A 14,781-nucleotide genomic window follows, 5' to 3' on the forward strand; every position below is an offset into this window, starting at 1 on the left:
TTTCACTCTGAAAATGTGATTGAGAGAGTGGTTGTGATGGTGGTGTATAACACTCGATCCAGCACATAACAATGGAAACGCAGCTTTACGTGTTTTCTCTCTAGATTCTGCTCTTAAACGCCGTCGTTTTCAAACTCTTTTTTTCCCCTTCGCTTCTCTGTCTTTGTAACCGAAAGGGGGGAAAATATAATTAACACCGATTTCGCGACCAATTCTTCTTCTGCGTTGAATTGGGACAACGAGAAATTGGATCTCAGGTCAATTTCTCTGCTTCTTGTCTCGATGCCGACTGAAACGAATTAATCAAATCGTGATTTTTGTTTTTCTGTTGTTTAATTTGCAGATTGACTTTGTTTCAGATTTAAATTTGTTATGTATATATATTTTGTTAATCTGTTTATTGATATTTTTTTTTTGTGGGGGTCTGATTGAGGCTTGATCTCTGTCATTTGATTGTGCCGTTTTTAATTTTTAATTTTGATTTATGGGTATAATTGTTGCTTTTAGAATTCGCGGTGGAAACAATGGGAAGTGCATCATCCGAAGAATGAATATTTAGGGTTGTGTGGATCAGGGTGTGTGGGTAGAATTACTTCAGTGGCAGGGCGTTTAACTTGTGGAATCGAAGAAGGGGCATGATATTGAAAGGGGGAATTCGAGGGATATGCTGTAATTTAGGGTTGGACTTGTCTTGACAGTGATTGGGAGCATAAATTGTTTGTTTAGAGTGAGCAGGGTTCGTACAATAAGAATTTGTTCATGGATAGGTATAATTTGAGAAATTAATGAATTTGGTTTGCTGCTGTTTGTTGGTTATTGATGTATACAATCCTAGTGGTTTCCTAGAACTTACAGGATTAGTCTACTTCTAAGAACCGATTCTTGGGAAATTGGTGGTAATGTAATTCTAAAAGGCATTCCTTAAAATTCAAGCACTGACTATAGAGGAGTATGTATTGCTGTATGAATTGGATAGATATTATTATTGTTTGTGTTCTGTCCATTTATGGTGTTTGTAGTTTCTTGTTAAGTTGGGTCCTAATAACCTTTGGGAGTTAGTTTTCAAGGCAAATCCTTAAATTTCACTAGCTTTAATATCAGATAAAACAAATGATATTCATGCTGTTACTTGTGGCTCTGTCTGGGTTGTTTTTTTTTGGTCTTTGAGTTTACCCATTGATTGCAACTTAACCATACTGCCAAATATTGAATCCTTAGAGAAATTTAGTCAATATGATGAATCAGTTTACAAATGAGACGACCAATTATGATGTGTTGTATTCAATTATAAAAGAGAGTTGAATAATTGGTTTAGCCACTATTCTCTTGCCATGGTAATTGTGAATAGTGTTGTGCTAATTCCTCTCTCTGCACCAAATAATGGTTTGATCCTAAATTAGACTGATGACAGTTTACAGTGTTTGTCAGTTTGTGCACTTGTGTTGTGTCTACACATGTGTGAACGTGCATCTCCATTTCCTTTTATATTTTACATAGAACCTACTTTTTGTCTTGTGGTAATTTTTTTTTTTTTTTGTTTCTTCTTCTATTTTACAGAGATTGCTTAATGCTTATTGTGATTTTCTTTATTATATATTCAATTTATTGATGTTTATGTTCTTGATCAGTTTTTGGCAGGAAATAAAAATTGCATTTGAGTGTAAAATAACAGAGTATAGTGTAGGGCCTTGTTCTTGATACTGTGCTAAATTTGTTGGATGGCGGAGAAATCATGCATCAAGCGCCTTCAGAAGGAATATAGAGCCCTTTGTAAAGTATGTACAGCATCTTTTGTCTTTCTAAATCTTACTTATTCTGTTGGTACAGCCATATAGTTATGCTTGTTCTGTTATCTCACCGCTTCTCTTTCTCTCTCCTTTTTCTGTGTAAATTTGTACATATTTCTGAAATTGGTAATTTGATGTTGTGACTGGTAAAATGTTTAGAGCTTCAGAGACAGCGAACATACTATCCTCTATATTTTGCATTTTACTCTGAATAATTTTTGCATGATTGATTAGTCTACAATGCATAATTTACGATGGTGAATTGTTTGGGTCTGTATCAATCATTGACGTGGCATTTCCTTTTAATAAATAAAAAGATAAAAAAAATGATGATATTTATAGAATATGTCAACTGGGTAATTCTTAATTTTAAATTTGTATTTGCAGGAGCCAGTTTCTCATGTTGTGGCTCGTCCTTCTCCAAGTGATATTCTTGAGTGGCGTAAGTTTGTTTCATACTGTTACATTTCTTATATTATTTATGCTGAGCTCTCATGTTCAGAAAGAAGAAAAAGATTATGTTGAACCCTTGCTATATCATATATGTGTTTGGCCCTGTTTGCATAAGTTTCTCTATAAGCCCTTAAAGAAAAAGAAAATAAGAAGGAAACATGAAATAAGTTTCTCCCATAAGCTAAAAAACTTATGCACAAGTTAAATTAGCTTTTTTGGGTAAGCTATTTTTAGTTTATGAGAGAAGCATATTTCACTTTTCCTTCTTCTTTGAGTGTTTATAGAGAAGCTTATCCAAACAGGGACTTTATCAATGTTGTAAACCTGTAATCAGCAGATCACAATTCAGCAACCTTACCTTTGCTTCGAGGCTCACCCTCCTTAATTAGATTGTCAGCAAGAAAGGAAAATATTGTAGCATGATATCAGCAATTTTATTTTAAGTTGTTTGCCATGGAGTAGTTGATACTTGATACTGACCTTATTCTATGTTAATGTCTCAGATTATGTGTTGGAGGGAAGTGAAGGAACACCTTTTGCAGGTTTAGCAAATTGTGATAACTGCATATTTGACATTTTACTTTTTCAGTCCCCATGTGCTTTGTTATTTTGAAATGTCCCAATTTATGTAATCCTATCAAAATTTATATAGTATTTATATTCCTTTGGTCCCATTTTAGGTGGATATTACTATGGAAAAATCAAGTTTCCTCCTGAATATCCATATAAACCTCCTGGAATCAGGTAATCCTTCTTGCTGTAGTCTGCTTGTTCATTCTATTTTTCATTTATCTGTTCCATTCCATTTTGAATTTGAAAAAGTTTATATTTCTATAATGTAGCATGACTACACCTAATGGACGGTTCATGACACAGAAAAAGATCTGTTTGTCTATGAGTGACTGTAAGCTATTTTTTCTGTTGTAGCACAAAACAATTAGTATCATGAGTAACCCATATTACAATTTAATATTTCTGCGGGATTTGCTACTTTTGCAGTTCATCCAGAAAGTTGGAATCCCATGTGGTCTGTATCAAGGTCAGAAAGTTTTAGTTATGAAGTTCTTTTATTTATACACTTTACTATGTTTTGTTTTTTACTGTTTTATTTACCCTTTGACTTTTGCATGAGGAATTGATATCTGTGAATAACAGTAAATGTGGATTATTATTGCTTTATAGCTTTATACTAATGTTTTCAATTTTTTGAATGCAGCATATTAACAGGGCTTCTTTCATTCATGGTATGTTGTAGTTTTCTCATATTGTACATAAACTCTAGTTTCTTCCATTTCCCGTGGCTTTTCTTTTCTCTGAAGATATTAGTCTCTTTGTATTGCCTCATCTGAGTTTTCTGTGTGGTGGTGGGCTGGTGGGGTGGCTTGGTGGGGTTGGAGTTAAACCTTTGTCCCTCATCATTGCCATGGACACAAAACTCAAGTGATCAATATTTATATATTATAGCATAAAAAAGCTAATACAATTTTCCTACTTCTTGTGGTTGGTTGACTCATATGTTTTCCCTGTGCAGTTGATACTTAAACATGTATGCAGTGTTTTCTTGTGAGTTTTGATATCTGACAATCTTCTGTTTTGCAGATGGACAACAGTCCAACCACTGGCAGTGTAAACACCACCACTGCTGAGAAGCAGCGTCTAGCAAAATCTTCCCTTTCTTTCAACTGTAAGAAGTAAGTATATTGTACCAGCCATTCAAAATGGAAGTGAGCAAGGTCTCTTAATTTATTTTTCACAACTAATTCCTGTTGTATCGATAATTTTTCCATGCAGTGCTACATTCAGGAAGATGTTCCCTGAGTATGTTGAGAAGTACAACCAGCAACAGCTTTCTGAGCAGGCTGCTCCAGAGAGGGTCTCATCGGATACGTCTCCCGACAAGAGTTCAAGGCCAGTTTTGGAAAAGAAATTAGAATCCAATGGAGAAGACATGAGAAGAGTAGATGGGTTGAAGGAAGTGAGGAAAAACAGAAAACCATTTCCAACGTGGATGATGCTATTACTCTTCTCCATCTTTGGGGTTGTAATGGCATTACCACTGCTTCAGCTGTGATGATAGGCAAAGAAATCTTCATAGGAGGGTATAAGGGGTCCAGAAAGTGTTCTCCTGGAACTGGTACTATATGTTCTGCTAAGGTTGTCATGTCTAACAGAATTTGTATAGGGAAATGAAATGATGAACATGGAGGCTGCGTTTTACTATGGGCTGAATTTACTCCTTTGTGTCTATGTTGCCAGCTTCTTGGTGGTGAATGTTAAGAAGTTACATGCTTGATACTTTTGACTTTCTTCTAAATGTTTTTGAGGTTTGTCTTGTGGTGTTGGTCACCCTGCACGTGCTGCTTGGGTACATTATGCTTTTTAGAATGGGTAAATTATATCCGATAAAACCATAAACGTAATTCGCAGTCAAGTTTTGATCCCTTTAGTGGCAGTGTGTATAAAGACTGAAAAGTTAAGAATGGAATATGCTACTTTCTATGAAGAAATATATGGTACTTGGATTTCTCATTTCTGGTTTTGGTCAATTTTAAGAAACAGTTTTTCAAAGATGAAAATTAGAGTAAATTATTATTATTATTATTATTTTTGGAAGGGTTACGAATCTGGTTTATTTTTATATTGCAACAAGATTTTGCAAAATGATATAGTTAGACTTTCCCGCCTCAAACTGTGTGATTTTCATTTTTAACCTCTATCTCATTGTAAGGTAATTATAAATTTGGCTAATTATGAAGCTCTCCACAAATATAACTTGAAGGATAACAATTTTTAAGTCTCTCTTTCCTCTCTAAAAAAAAATTAAATTCACAAAATATACGCATGCCTGATTAAGTTAAATTAATATTAAAATACCGCGTTTATTACAATTTCATTTATCAATATCTTTTTTCCATCTCATACCATATATTGGCCAAGACAATAGTCAAGTAGGATCGATGAATAGGTCTCCATCAACAACTTTCAAAACAAAACACCTATGTCCTGAGTGTTAGAAACGACAAAAGGAAGGATCCTAATTCTCCCTATTTATTTTTATTCATTTTTCTAATTCTTTACATCATTATTTTTAATGATATGGCATGTGTCGCAATTTTTACAAATTTAGATATTAAATTTGATTTTCTTATCTTTTAAAGATCAATATATCATCATTTCACATTCTCTGAGACTAAAATGAATATTTATACTTCATTTTTTCTTCAATCATACACATCTTATTTTTATTTTATTTATCATCTACTCTACTCATCTTTTCTAAGCTTAAATGTATTTTTTTATCTTTAATAAATATTCAATTTTTATGTTTGTTTCCTAATAAATTTTTATTTTGTGTTAAGTCTTTAATAAAATAATTTTGAGACTTTTTTTTTTACTAAAATAGGTTATTTCGCAAAATTAATTACCAAAATGGATATTTTATAAAACTATTTACTTTTCATAGATGATTTTAATCAGGTAGGATGCAAAAGAAACTATCATGAGTGAAACTTTATGTTTTTTATTTCTCTTATCCCAACATACTTTCTTAATGTTTAAAAAACATTGGAAAAATATTTTCGTTTTTTAGTATAACATATAAGGGAGTGTTAGTCGGTTTTCCAACATTTTTTAACTCCGAGCCTCTGGGCGAAGATGCAATTTTTTTTAGATATCTTTGTCAGACTCTGAACCATATTAAACAGTAGAAATCAGAGGCATATTGGACTGAAGTCGCATGACTGAATGACATTATGGTGTTGGTTTATATAGACTGATAATAATAATTAGTTTCCTTTTAAAATCAAATCGATACAAGAAAATGTGTAATTTATTTCTGATTCTCAATCATGTATGTTTTCAAACATAAAAGAGTTTAGTATAGGAATAGAAAGAAGATGGTATTATGTGTAATTTAAAAAAACTCAACAAGTGTAATTTGTTCTAATTTCTAATATCAAAGTGAAACTTCAGTTTAATTCTATTTCTTTTATAATTTCTCTTCTTCATGAATGAGGGTTTAGTAGTATTATATATAGAAAGAATTAATTTAGGTGAAGAATGACGGTTTTTTTTTTTTTGAAAAGGCTAAGATAAAGTGAAATGTAGTGATTAAGCATGGTCTAGGTGAGGAAAGAAATGGTTGTCATAATAATTAACAATATTCACCCACTTTTCGGTCCGGATATTTGGATGCTTGGTCCCTATCAAAAACTAAACATTTTCTTCAATTGTTTCGATAACTTTCTCTTCTACTACGAAAGTGAAGTTTTAATTTATAGGATCATAGTAGATTTCATTCATCTGTCCTTTTTTCTCAATTTTTTATTTCTACCATTTTCTCATTGGCATTATTAGCCTAGCAATTTTGTCTGGTGCTGAGTCTGGATTTGATGTACTATGTTATATAAGGCAATCCTTTCCCATATATTGCACCTTCTACTAGTTCAAGCCAATTCTTCCTCTATGAGAAAATGTAAATGATAAGCCTAAAACTGCACTGCCATTTCAACCACCACAGTTACTGTCATCTCCATAACTGGCCCTCTGACTTTGATATTTTTATGAGGAGTTGTTGAACTTTGCCTTTTGTGAACCAAGCTAGTAAATTCCCCCATGTGAACTAATTTGATTTATAAGTTAGAAGCTATTATTTTCCATTTGAAGGTTTTTTCACAAAGAGATACTCTTCTTTTGCATAGGAAGAGTTATCTAGTCAATTTGCATAATCCTTGAGAACCTCATTTTTATCTTCTCTTGGGGTCTTCTGCTTTTCATTTTGTTCATCTCAAGTTTATGGTTTTTTGTCGAAAATGATGAAATCTCCATCACAATCAACATATGAAGCAAGCCATTATGATGACTATGGATTTGATCTGCAACAAGACTTTTGCCAGGTATTAAGTACTTGATTGTTGGCTCTTAAATTTTAACACAAATGTTACATTTCATAAACCTGTTAATAAATTTTCATGTCAAAGTATGTGATAATGTGAGAAAAGATTTCAACAAACATTCTCCAATTTTGATGTTGTATTGAGATGGTTTTCATTTTTACTTTGATCTTGTAAGTTATGTTTTGGCTTTTTGTGGTATTGACTAGTTCTTGGAGGAAGCAAGACTACATGGAAAGGAAGCAAAACTAAAGAGTTCATCAGTGCACCCGGAAGAATCTAGGAAAACAGGATCAGAGAAAGAGAAAAAAGGGAAGAAGTCATGGAAAAGTTCTCTGACTTCATGGTGGAAAACTGACAAGAAAAGCAAGCATAGTGAAAAAACCACCACCAATTCTAAATCAAAGAGTTCTGGTAAATGGAATGGTCATTCTTCTGGTCCAATGTATAGATCCTCCAGAAGTTCTGATGGGAAACACTGGCGTCCATCATCTGGTCCTCTTGTGAGTCTATTCAAACCCACGAAGTGGGAGGAAAATGAGATACCCTATATCTCTCTCCAACAACACAACAATAGCCCTCCTGCTGAAAAGAACTATGGCCCTCTTTATGTGGTTACTTGACTTGTTTATCACTAGCATAGTTGCAAATTGTGGTGACACAAGCTTCACTGAGAGAGTTACTACTATGTGTTGGTTGCTGAGAGAATTTTGCTAACCAATGTAACAAAACATCAGCCCTTTGAGAAGAAGAAAATTATGTTTTGGTTTTGAATATACAAAGTTGTATTTGGTCGTTGTTGGATTTGATAGAGGACAAACACAATTCAAAATAAGTCATCTTTGTTCCTTGTTCTAAAAACTCATTCTGGTGCCAATTTTTTTTCAAAACATTTAATGTGATAAGATTGCTGAATTCAAGAGAATATTGATAATACAGCACTAGCAGTAACAAAAACGCCCTCCATAGACAGATTTTTGTTATATGATGTTAGTCTTTATCTTGCTTAATCAGGAAACCAAAATAAATGAATAAAAGACTTCCGCATAGATAAGTCATTTGATTCTCACCCCTGGCAAATTTCCTTTCAAATTTGAAGAATCTCTCTTGACCAACATAGCTTTTTTCTTTCCTTTTCTTCCTTTTGAATTCTATTCTTGATTATCCCAAACATTTTCTTTTTCAAAGAAGATATTCCATTCTAGCATGTAGGTGGGATAGGGATTTCTTACCGGCTAAGGTCTAACTTCTAAGTTATTAGGTAACGAAGTGAAAGCACAAAATCAGACAATGGCCTTGACAAAAAGCATATTTTGGGCGAGTGCAAAAGGCTACAAAACGCTATGCTTTCAAGGCTTGTCTGCTTCATGTGATAGAAAAAGATAACTTCTATTCAATAACTAGGAGAGAAATAAGAAGAGAAAAGCAAGAAGTATGAGATAAAATAAAATTAGTGAAAAAAAATATTGTAAGAATAACATGTACAATCATACAATCTTGAAGACCCCAGATGTCATTCTTTTCCCCAAAGAGTCAAGCCACTAAACTAGTGATGTGTGTGAATCCATCAACTAGCCACAAAGGGATTGTGCTGTGATTGGAGAATGGTCTACGAACTACTTGAATCTCGACCAGTAGCCAAAAAATTCGGGATGGAAATGGAAAATGGTCTAAAGGGATCAAAATAAGTTAGAGGTAAAAAGTAGAAAAAGCATTGGGAAAAAGTTTGAAAAAAAAAAAAGCATTAGCCATGGGATGCGTTAAAAAGAAAGCATAATTGAGAAAATTTTGGATTTGTGCCTGCCACTATCATGGCAACCAAACTAAGAAGAATATTTTGTCAAAGAAAACTTGTTTGTCGGGTTTGGATGGCTTGAGCAAGAGGCTAACTAAAAGTAAACAACGGAGAGTGGACTACTAACTTAAACATTAGCTTATCTGCCATATTGATAGTGAAATCTGAAATGGCTAGTGATTTATTATTATTTTTTAATAAAAATCAAATACATACTGCAGATGATTTTTCAGCTAGCATAGAAGGATCACATTGATAATTTCCCTAATATAAAAAAGAAATGTGGAGCTCCCCCTCCTTTTTAAAAAAGTTCAGCAGCATGTCACGTAGAGATTAATCGGATCATGAACACGTAAATGTTCTTGAACTAAACAATACTTCTTTTCCTGCGCCTTTATTTTGCCTCCTTTTGGTACTAAGGTAGATTAATGTTTATTTTACCAAATCCTGATCATACTTTTTGCCTCCTTTTGGTACTAAGATATAGACTAATGTTTGTTTTATCGGATCCTAATCATAGTTAGGAGCACAATCAACATCATATCTACATCTTCGCCAGTGTTAACAGTAGAAGATAGGGTTTATTCAAATTTTATCATCCAACAACAGCGAAGCCTCTGCTTCTCTTTCCAGTTATCACTTTCTTAACATTAATCACATATGGAAATAGAAAACATACTCCCTATACATCAATTGCTCTGTTTTCTCAAAGCAAAAAATTTCTCCTTCGGGTCAAATTAAGTCGTTTCATTTTGTTTCACCCTCTTTCATTCTATTTCATTTACCATTTTATATTTAAGATACAGCTCAGCATTAGGTCAGGCTAATTGGAAGTAAGGAACGAAATTAAGACAATAATTATATAAAATTCATCTTGTGTAAAAAGAAAGTGGGTCATTCTACCCTGTCACTACAAAGAAACATGTTCTTTACACAATATAAACACTTAAGAGTTTAGACCGTTGGCTTAATGTGCTCCAAGTCCAAGCACAAACATTAAAATAAAAGAAAAAAAGATTGTATATAACAAGACATTACAAAGCAACCATCCTTAGCCATTATGTGCACAAAGTATTGGAAAGGAAGTAGCATAACAACGACTCTTTAAGAGCTATCCCTCAGGAAGAAGAACTCTCCTAAAAATAAAAATTAATGAATACCATCAATCAACAAATTTCTAGCTCTGTGCTTGTTCCACGTCTACAGAACTTGGACTGCAAGGACTCAACTTTTTGTCCCTGCTCAAAAGCCTCTTGAATGACCTCAATGTGGCAGCCATTGGTGATTTCACCTCCTCTTCAGCACACCTACTCCCAGAAGGTGACAAAGAGGAGGAAGTGCACTCACTTGGAATATCAATCACCAACATTCCATGACACCTTCCATTAACATTGCTACTAGCAGAAGAAGATGCTGTAGGTGGTGTAGAACAAGGTGGTTGCTGGGACTGAGAAGTACCTTCTTCTTCTTCTTCTTCTTTTTCTTCCAATGAAACCCCAATGGAACTAACTTGTGTCTGGTTCCCCCAAACCAACACATTTGTGGGAAAATTTGAAGGTTCCAAACCACTCACACCACCTGAGTTCTCTTCATATGATGATGATGATGAATCACTATTCCCTGAGACATTACTCTCTTCACATTTAGAGGATTCAAAAGCAACAGGGTTCCTACAAAGAGGACAAGTGGAGTGTGAATGGAACCACATGTCAATGCAATCCACATGAAACCCATGATTGCATTTGGGCAAAAGCCTCAACTTTTCACCTTGGACAATCTCAGAGAGGCAAACTGCACACTCCAAACCTTCTTTGAAGTCCTCAGGTTGGAAAACCAACACTGGCAAGGACTTGAGAACTGAAGGGTCAAGCCCAACCTGGTGAGTCTCATAGATCACCGAGTCTTGACCGGGGGCGAAGACAAACCTCCGGCGGCGGCGGCGGCGGTGGCGGGGCTGGGGAGTGGCGTTTTCCTCCATGCTCCACCAGAACCATTTTGCATAGAGATGGAGCACAAGAACAAAGACAACCACCATGAAGAGGAATATTATGGCCACCACCATGATCTTTCCTGTGATCTCAATTGTGTCAGATTCACCCCATGCGTTGTCACTTGCACTCATGTTTAAAAAATGAGACTTTCTGCTTCAGGTGCAAATTTGAACACACCCCAGAAGTCAGAATTTGTCCGAGAATTCTGGGTTTTGCAGGGGAAGTGAAAAAGGTTTGTTTTTGTGTGCTTTGAGTGTTGAAATGGGAACAATGGGAAGCTGAGAGTGAAGAGAGAAAGGAAAGTTGAAAGATGGGTTTGGCACTTTGGCTTGTGAAATGGGTTTGGAACACAAAAAAGTCAGAAAGATGAAGGGAATAAGAAGAAGGGGATTAGCCTCCACGTTGGGCTGGAAGACTTGGACTTTGGAACAAAGGAGGGGAAGAAGGAGGAGATGGATTTGGAGTCAAGAGTCAATGACTCAATTGGTGGCAAAATTAAATTTTAATTTGATTTTTTTTCCCTCTATGTGTCTCTCAATTTAATAGATGAGTCTTGTTAATGATATGTGGTTAACCCTGATCTAAAATTTTTACATCCAGAAAGAATTAAACATAACTTGTGTTATCTCTCTTAAATAGATTGTTCTACGTATGTAAACATGAATCTGTAATAGTACAATTAATTCTTTGAGTTAAATTTAATTTGAAATTATTGTTACTATATTATATTATTATTTGATTCAATAAAAGGGGAGAAAAAAGAATGGCTTCAAAATTGTGAACTGAATTGTGGTTTTATTCAACTGCTCCTAGACAGGTCGTAGGACCTTTCTTTGTTTGAAAAAAAAGGATTATTAGGGGCGGTGTTACCTTTTATTTATTGTTAGACTTAGAAATTATAGAGATTCCTTCGCTTTCCCCTTTGACCCGTCTATTGAATTTACCCACTAAAGACTCGGATTGGGATCGTTTAACTATGAAATGGACCCAAAACAATGATAAAGGACAAAAAGTTTAGATATAAAAGTAGGCTTTTGATATATATATATATATATATATACTGAGTGATATAGCAAATGCCAAAAAGTATTAATAATATTGATTTTTAATTTAAAAATTAATATTTTATTAGGTAATTGTTACTTTTACTTTGGTAATTAAAATGATTATTTGGATGGAATGTTAATTAGAGATATTCATGGCCATCTTGTTCAGGAAGACTAACTTTTTTTTTTTTACGGTAGGAAGACTAACTTAGAATATACCTCGTATGCTTTAATATGATTTGATGTCTCATGTTTTTTAAATTTATATTTTTTAAAATGTTTTTGTATTAATATTATTACTTCTTTGTTTGATTAATAATATTTTTGTACAACAATATTATATTTATATGAATATTTTCTTTTGAAATATATCATAAAATATATCTAAATTTTAGTTTTATTTTTTAATTTTATAATCAATTATATAAATTATTAAGATTGATGCATTGTGCCAATAAATTAAGCTAACTCAATCTTATTTCATAAATTAGCTGATATTAATCTGGATGAATTCAAGTTTAAATAAATAATCTAATTAAATTTTTAGATTAGATAAAAGGCAAAAGTAAACTTATCCTAACTTATTTTGTAAATAACCCTAATATCAGTTTTAATCGAATAATGACACAAAACTAATTATAAGGCTATATTTAAAAAAAAATCGAAAATGAATTACGAATCAACTAATACATCCAGCAAAAGAATCATAGTCTGGATTATCTGCAAGTAGCTTGCAAATTGTGCAGAATATTTTGTAGTATTCGCAAGTTGCTGTTATTCAATTCTCTGGAATGCTGTGCATGTAAAATTTAAGCTACTCTTTACCTAATTTATTGACTTTTAAACTAAAAAGCTTTAAAAGTTGACCTTAATTTTGGGTAGTATCAACCATAAGTCCATAACCATTAACGTCGTAATATCAACTATTCACTACGTAGTAATAAAAAAAATCAAATACGTACAGAAGACCTTCGCTACAAACTTTAAACTACGAACTTAATTATGGCTGCTCTCGTACGGTGCGGGAATGAATTTAGTACGAGATTTATTTCCTAAAATAAATTTATTTAAATATTGTCAAAGTTGAATGTAATTTCAAAATACAGCTTAGATTATATAGAAATAGAAGAATTTTAAATAAAATGAATTTTAAAAATACTTTTCTATAAAAGTATTATATAAATTAACAAATTAATTGTAGTAGCCAGTATCAAATTTAAGATCTACATTGGTTAATTAAATAATATTATAAATTAAAAAACTAAACATAACTTGATTAGAACATAAGATCTATTTACATTATACCCTTTGATAACATGTCATTATAAGTTTTTTTTTTTTTTTATAAAATATAGAAAAGAAACCCCTCTCCCCTTTCCCCCTAATTTTTACCTCTCCCTCCTTAATTATCATTCTTTTCATGTTTCTGTGTCAATCTCTTATCTTTCAATTTAATCCTTTGTGATTGTTCACCCTTTCACATAGAGTTTGCAATCATACGATCTCTTTCGTGTAAAAGCTGTCTAGAAGACCAAGTTTATGAAATAGTAATACGTGACCATGAAATTTGAACCCCCGAACCTTCATTAGAGAGGAACTGTATCTGTGAGTGTAAATTTTATGTGCAAATTTGGATTTGGCATTTATTCTTCACCAAGGCATTTATATAAATTACTTTTGATTACTGTTTAATACAATAATTGAAATGAAATGTCGTAATCTTCTCCATGTTGATTATTTTAATAATGGTGATTTTTCAAGTCACATTCTTCCTTTTAAAGAAGTCCAGGTCCTATTAAATATAAGTCAAATTAAAATTTAACTAGTTAATCTTGCAACAAAAGGTCAACTTCACTACAAACTGACAATTATTAATGATAATATTAATGTTATTTGTATTATGATATTAATTTTTACTTAATGTTTTTATATTATATACTTATTAATTTATTTAAAGGTTTAAGTCTACTCATTTTTACATATTAATTTTTAGAAGTAATTAAGTTCATTAATCTATATTTAATTGACTTCACTACCAAATAAATATATTTACGTTGTACTCTTTTATGGTACTTCTGGTACCTTCTTTAATTTAATTCTCTTTTTTTCTGATAAAAAAAACTACCAAATAAATTTTCAAATTAAGATAGACTTTGAAAATAATTAAGTTGTACTTAAAAAAGAAACTATATATTAAATAAATAAGCTTAACTTGAATCTTAAATTTAAAAAATAAGCTAAACTTAATTCCTGTGAAACTTAATCTAATCCAATCTATTTTTACTCGCAACTCAAGTCAACAACAAACTAATTAATATACGCTACAGTAGCTTAATTAAGCAAAATATCCATTGGAAAAAATATGGAATTATTTGCAGACAATATAATGAAAGAAGATTTTCTTCCTGTTAATTAATGATTAGCTATAACGAAAGAAGGATTTCAGCTACAAATTGGATTGTTGATATTGAATTGTTGTCCCAGTAAAAAACAAAAAAAGAGATATTGAAATATTGTTGTCTTAGTTGATTATCATTGATTCGTCATTATGTGAAAATAACAATTTACTCAAGGACGTGGTATGGATGCATGGAGTGTAGATTATGATTTAGCGCATTATCATTCTAACAATGTTGATGAAAAAACTCTAAAAAATTGTTGATGAAAAAGTCACTCAAATCCCGATTCTTTAGTTCAATTTTTTATTTTTTTAGTTATATGATCAGACCTTACCAAAAACTTTGCACATATCTCAAAAGAAACTGTACACAATGGCCGTCGAATGCTTTAGGTTATCGAGGTAATTGTTTAAGGTTT

At 32.5% G+C, this 14,781-nt stretch overlaps 3 protein-coding genes across 3 annotated transcripts; 2 read left to right on the forward strand and 1 right to left on the reverse strand.

Moving 5' to 3' along the window:
• LOC100778181 (ubiquitin-conjugating enzyme E2 34) lies at positions 1–4,554 on the forward strand. Its single transcript, XM_003528692.5, has 10 exons — positions 1–257; positions 1,629–1,775; positions 2,175–2,229; positions 2,744–2,782; positions 2,921–2,984; positions 3,083–3,144; positions 3,240–3,279; positions 3,457–3,484; positions 3,840–3,931; positions 4,032–4,554. Exons 2-10 carry the CDS (start codon positions 1,719–1,721, stop codon positions 4,309–4,311), a joined length of 717 nt encoding a protein of 238 aa, XP_003528740.1. The 5' UTR covers positions 1–257; positions 1,629–1,718; the 3' UTR covers positions 4,312–4,554.
• Positions 4,555–6,467: 1,913 nt separating this feature from the next.
• LOC100778726 (uncharacterized) lies at positions 6,468–8,018 on the forward strand. Its single transcript, XM_003528693.5, has 2 exons — positions 6,468–7,135; positions 7,342–8,018. The coding sequence occupies exons 1-2, from the start codon at positions 7,052–7,054 to the stop codon at positions 7,753–7,755; spliced, it is 498 nt and encodes a 165-aa protein (XP_003528741.1). The 5' UTR covers positions 6,468–7,051; the 3' UTR covers positions 7,756–8,018.
• A 1,747-nt stretch (positions 8,019–9,765) lies between these two features.
• On the reverse strand, positions 9,766–11,504 carry LOC100775523 (RING-H2 finger protein ATL3). The gene has a single exon (XM_003529812.5). It carries the CDS (start codon positions 11,047–11,049, stop codon positions 10,105–10,107), a length of 945 nt encoding a protein of 314 aa, XP_003529860.1. The 5' UTR covers positions 11,050–11,504; the 3' UTR covers positions 9,766–10,104.
• Between the last annotated feature and the right edge of the window lie 3,277 nt (positions 11,505–14,781).

This window comes from Glycine max, chromosome 7 (genome assembly GCF_000004515.6).
Source record: "Glycine max cultivar Williams 82 chromosome 7, Glycine_max_v4.0, whole genome shotgun sequence".
Taxonomy (NCBI): domain Eukaryota; kingdom Viridiplantae; phylum Streptophyta; class Magnoliopsida; order Fabales; family Fabaceae; genus Glycine; species Glycine max.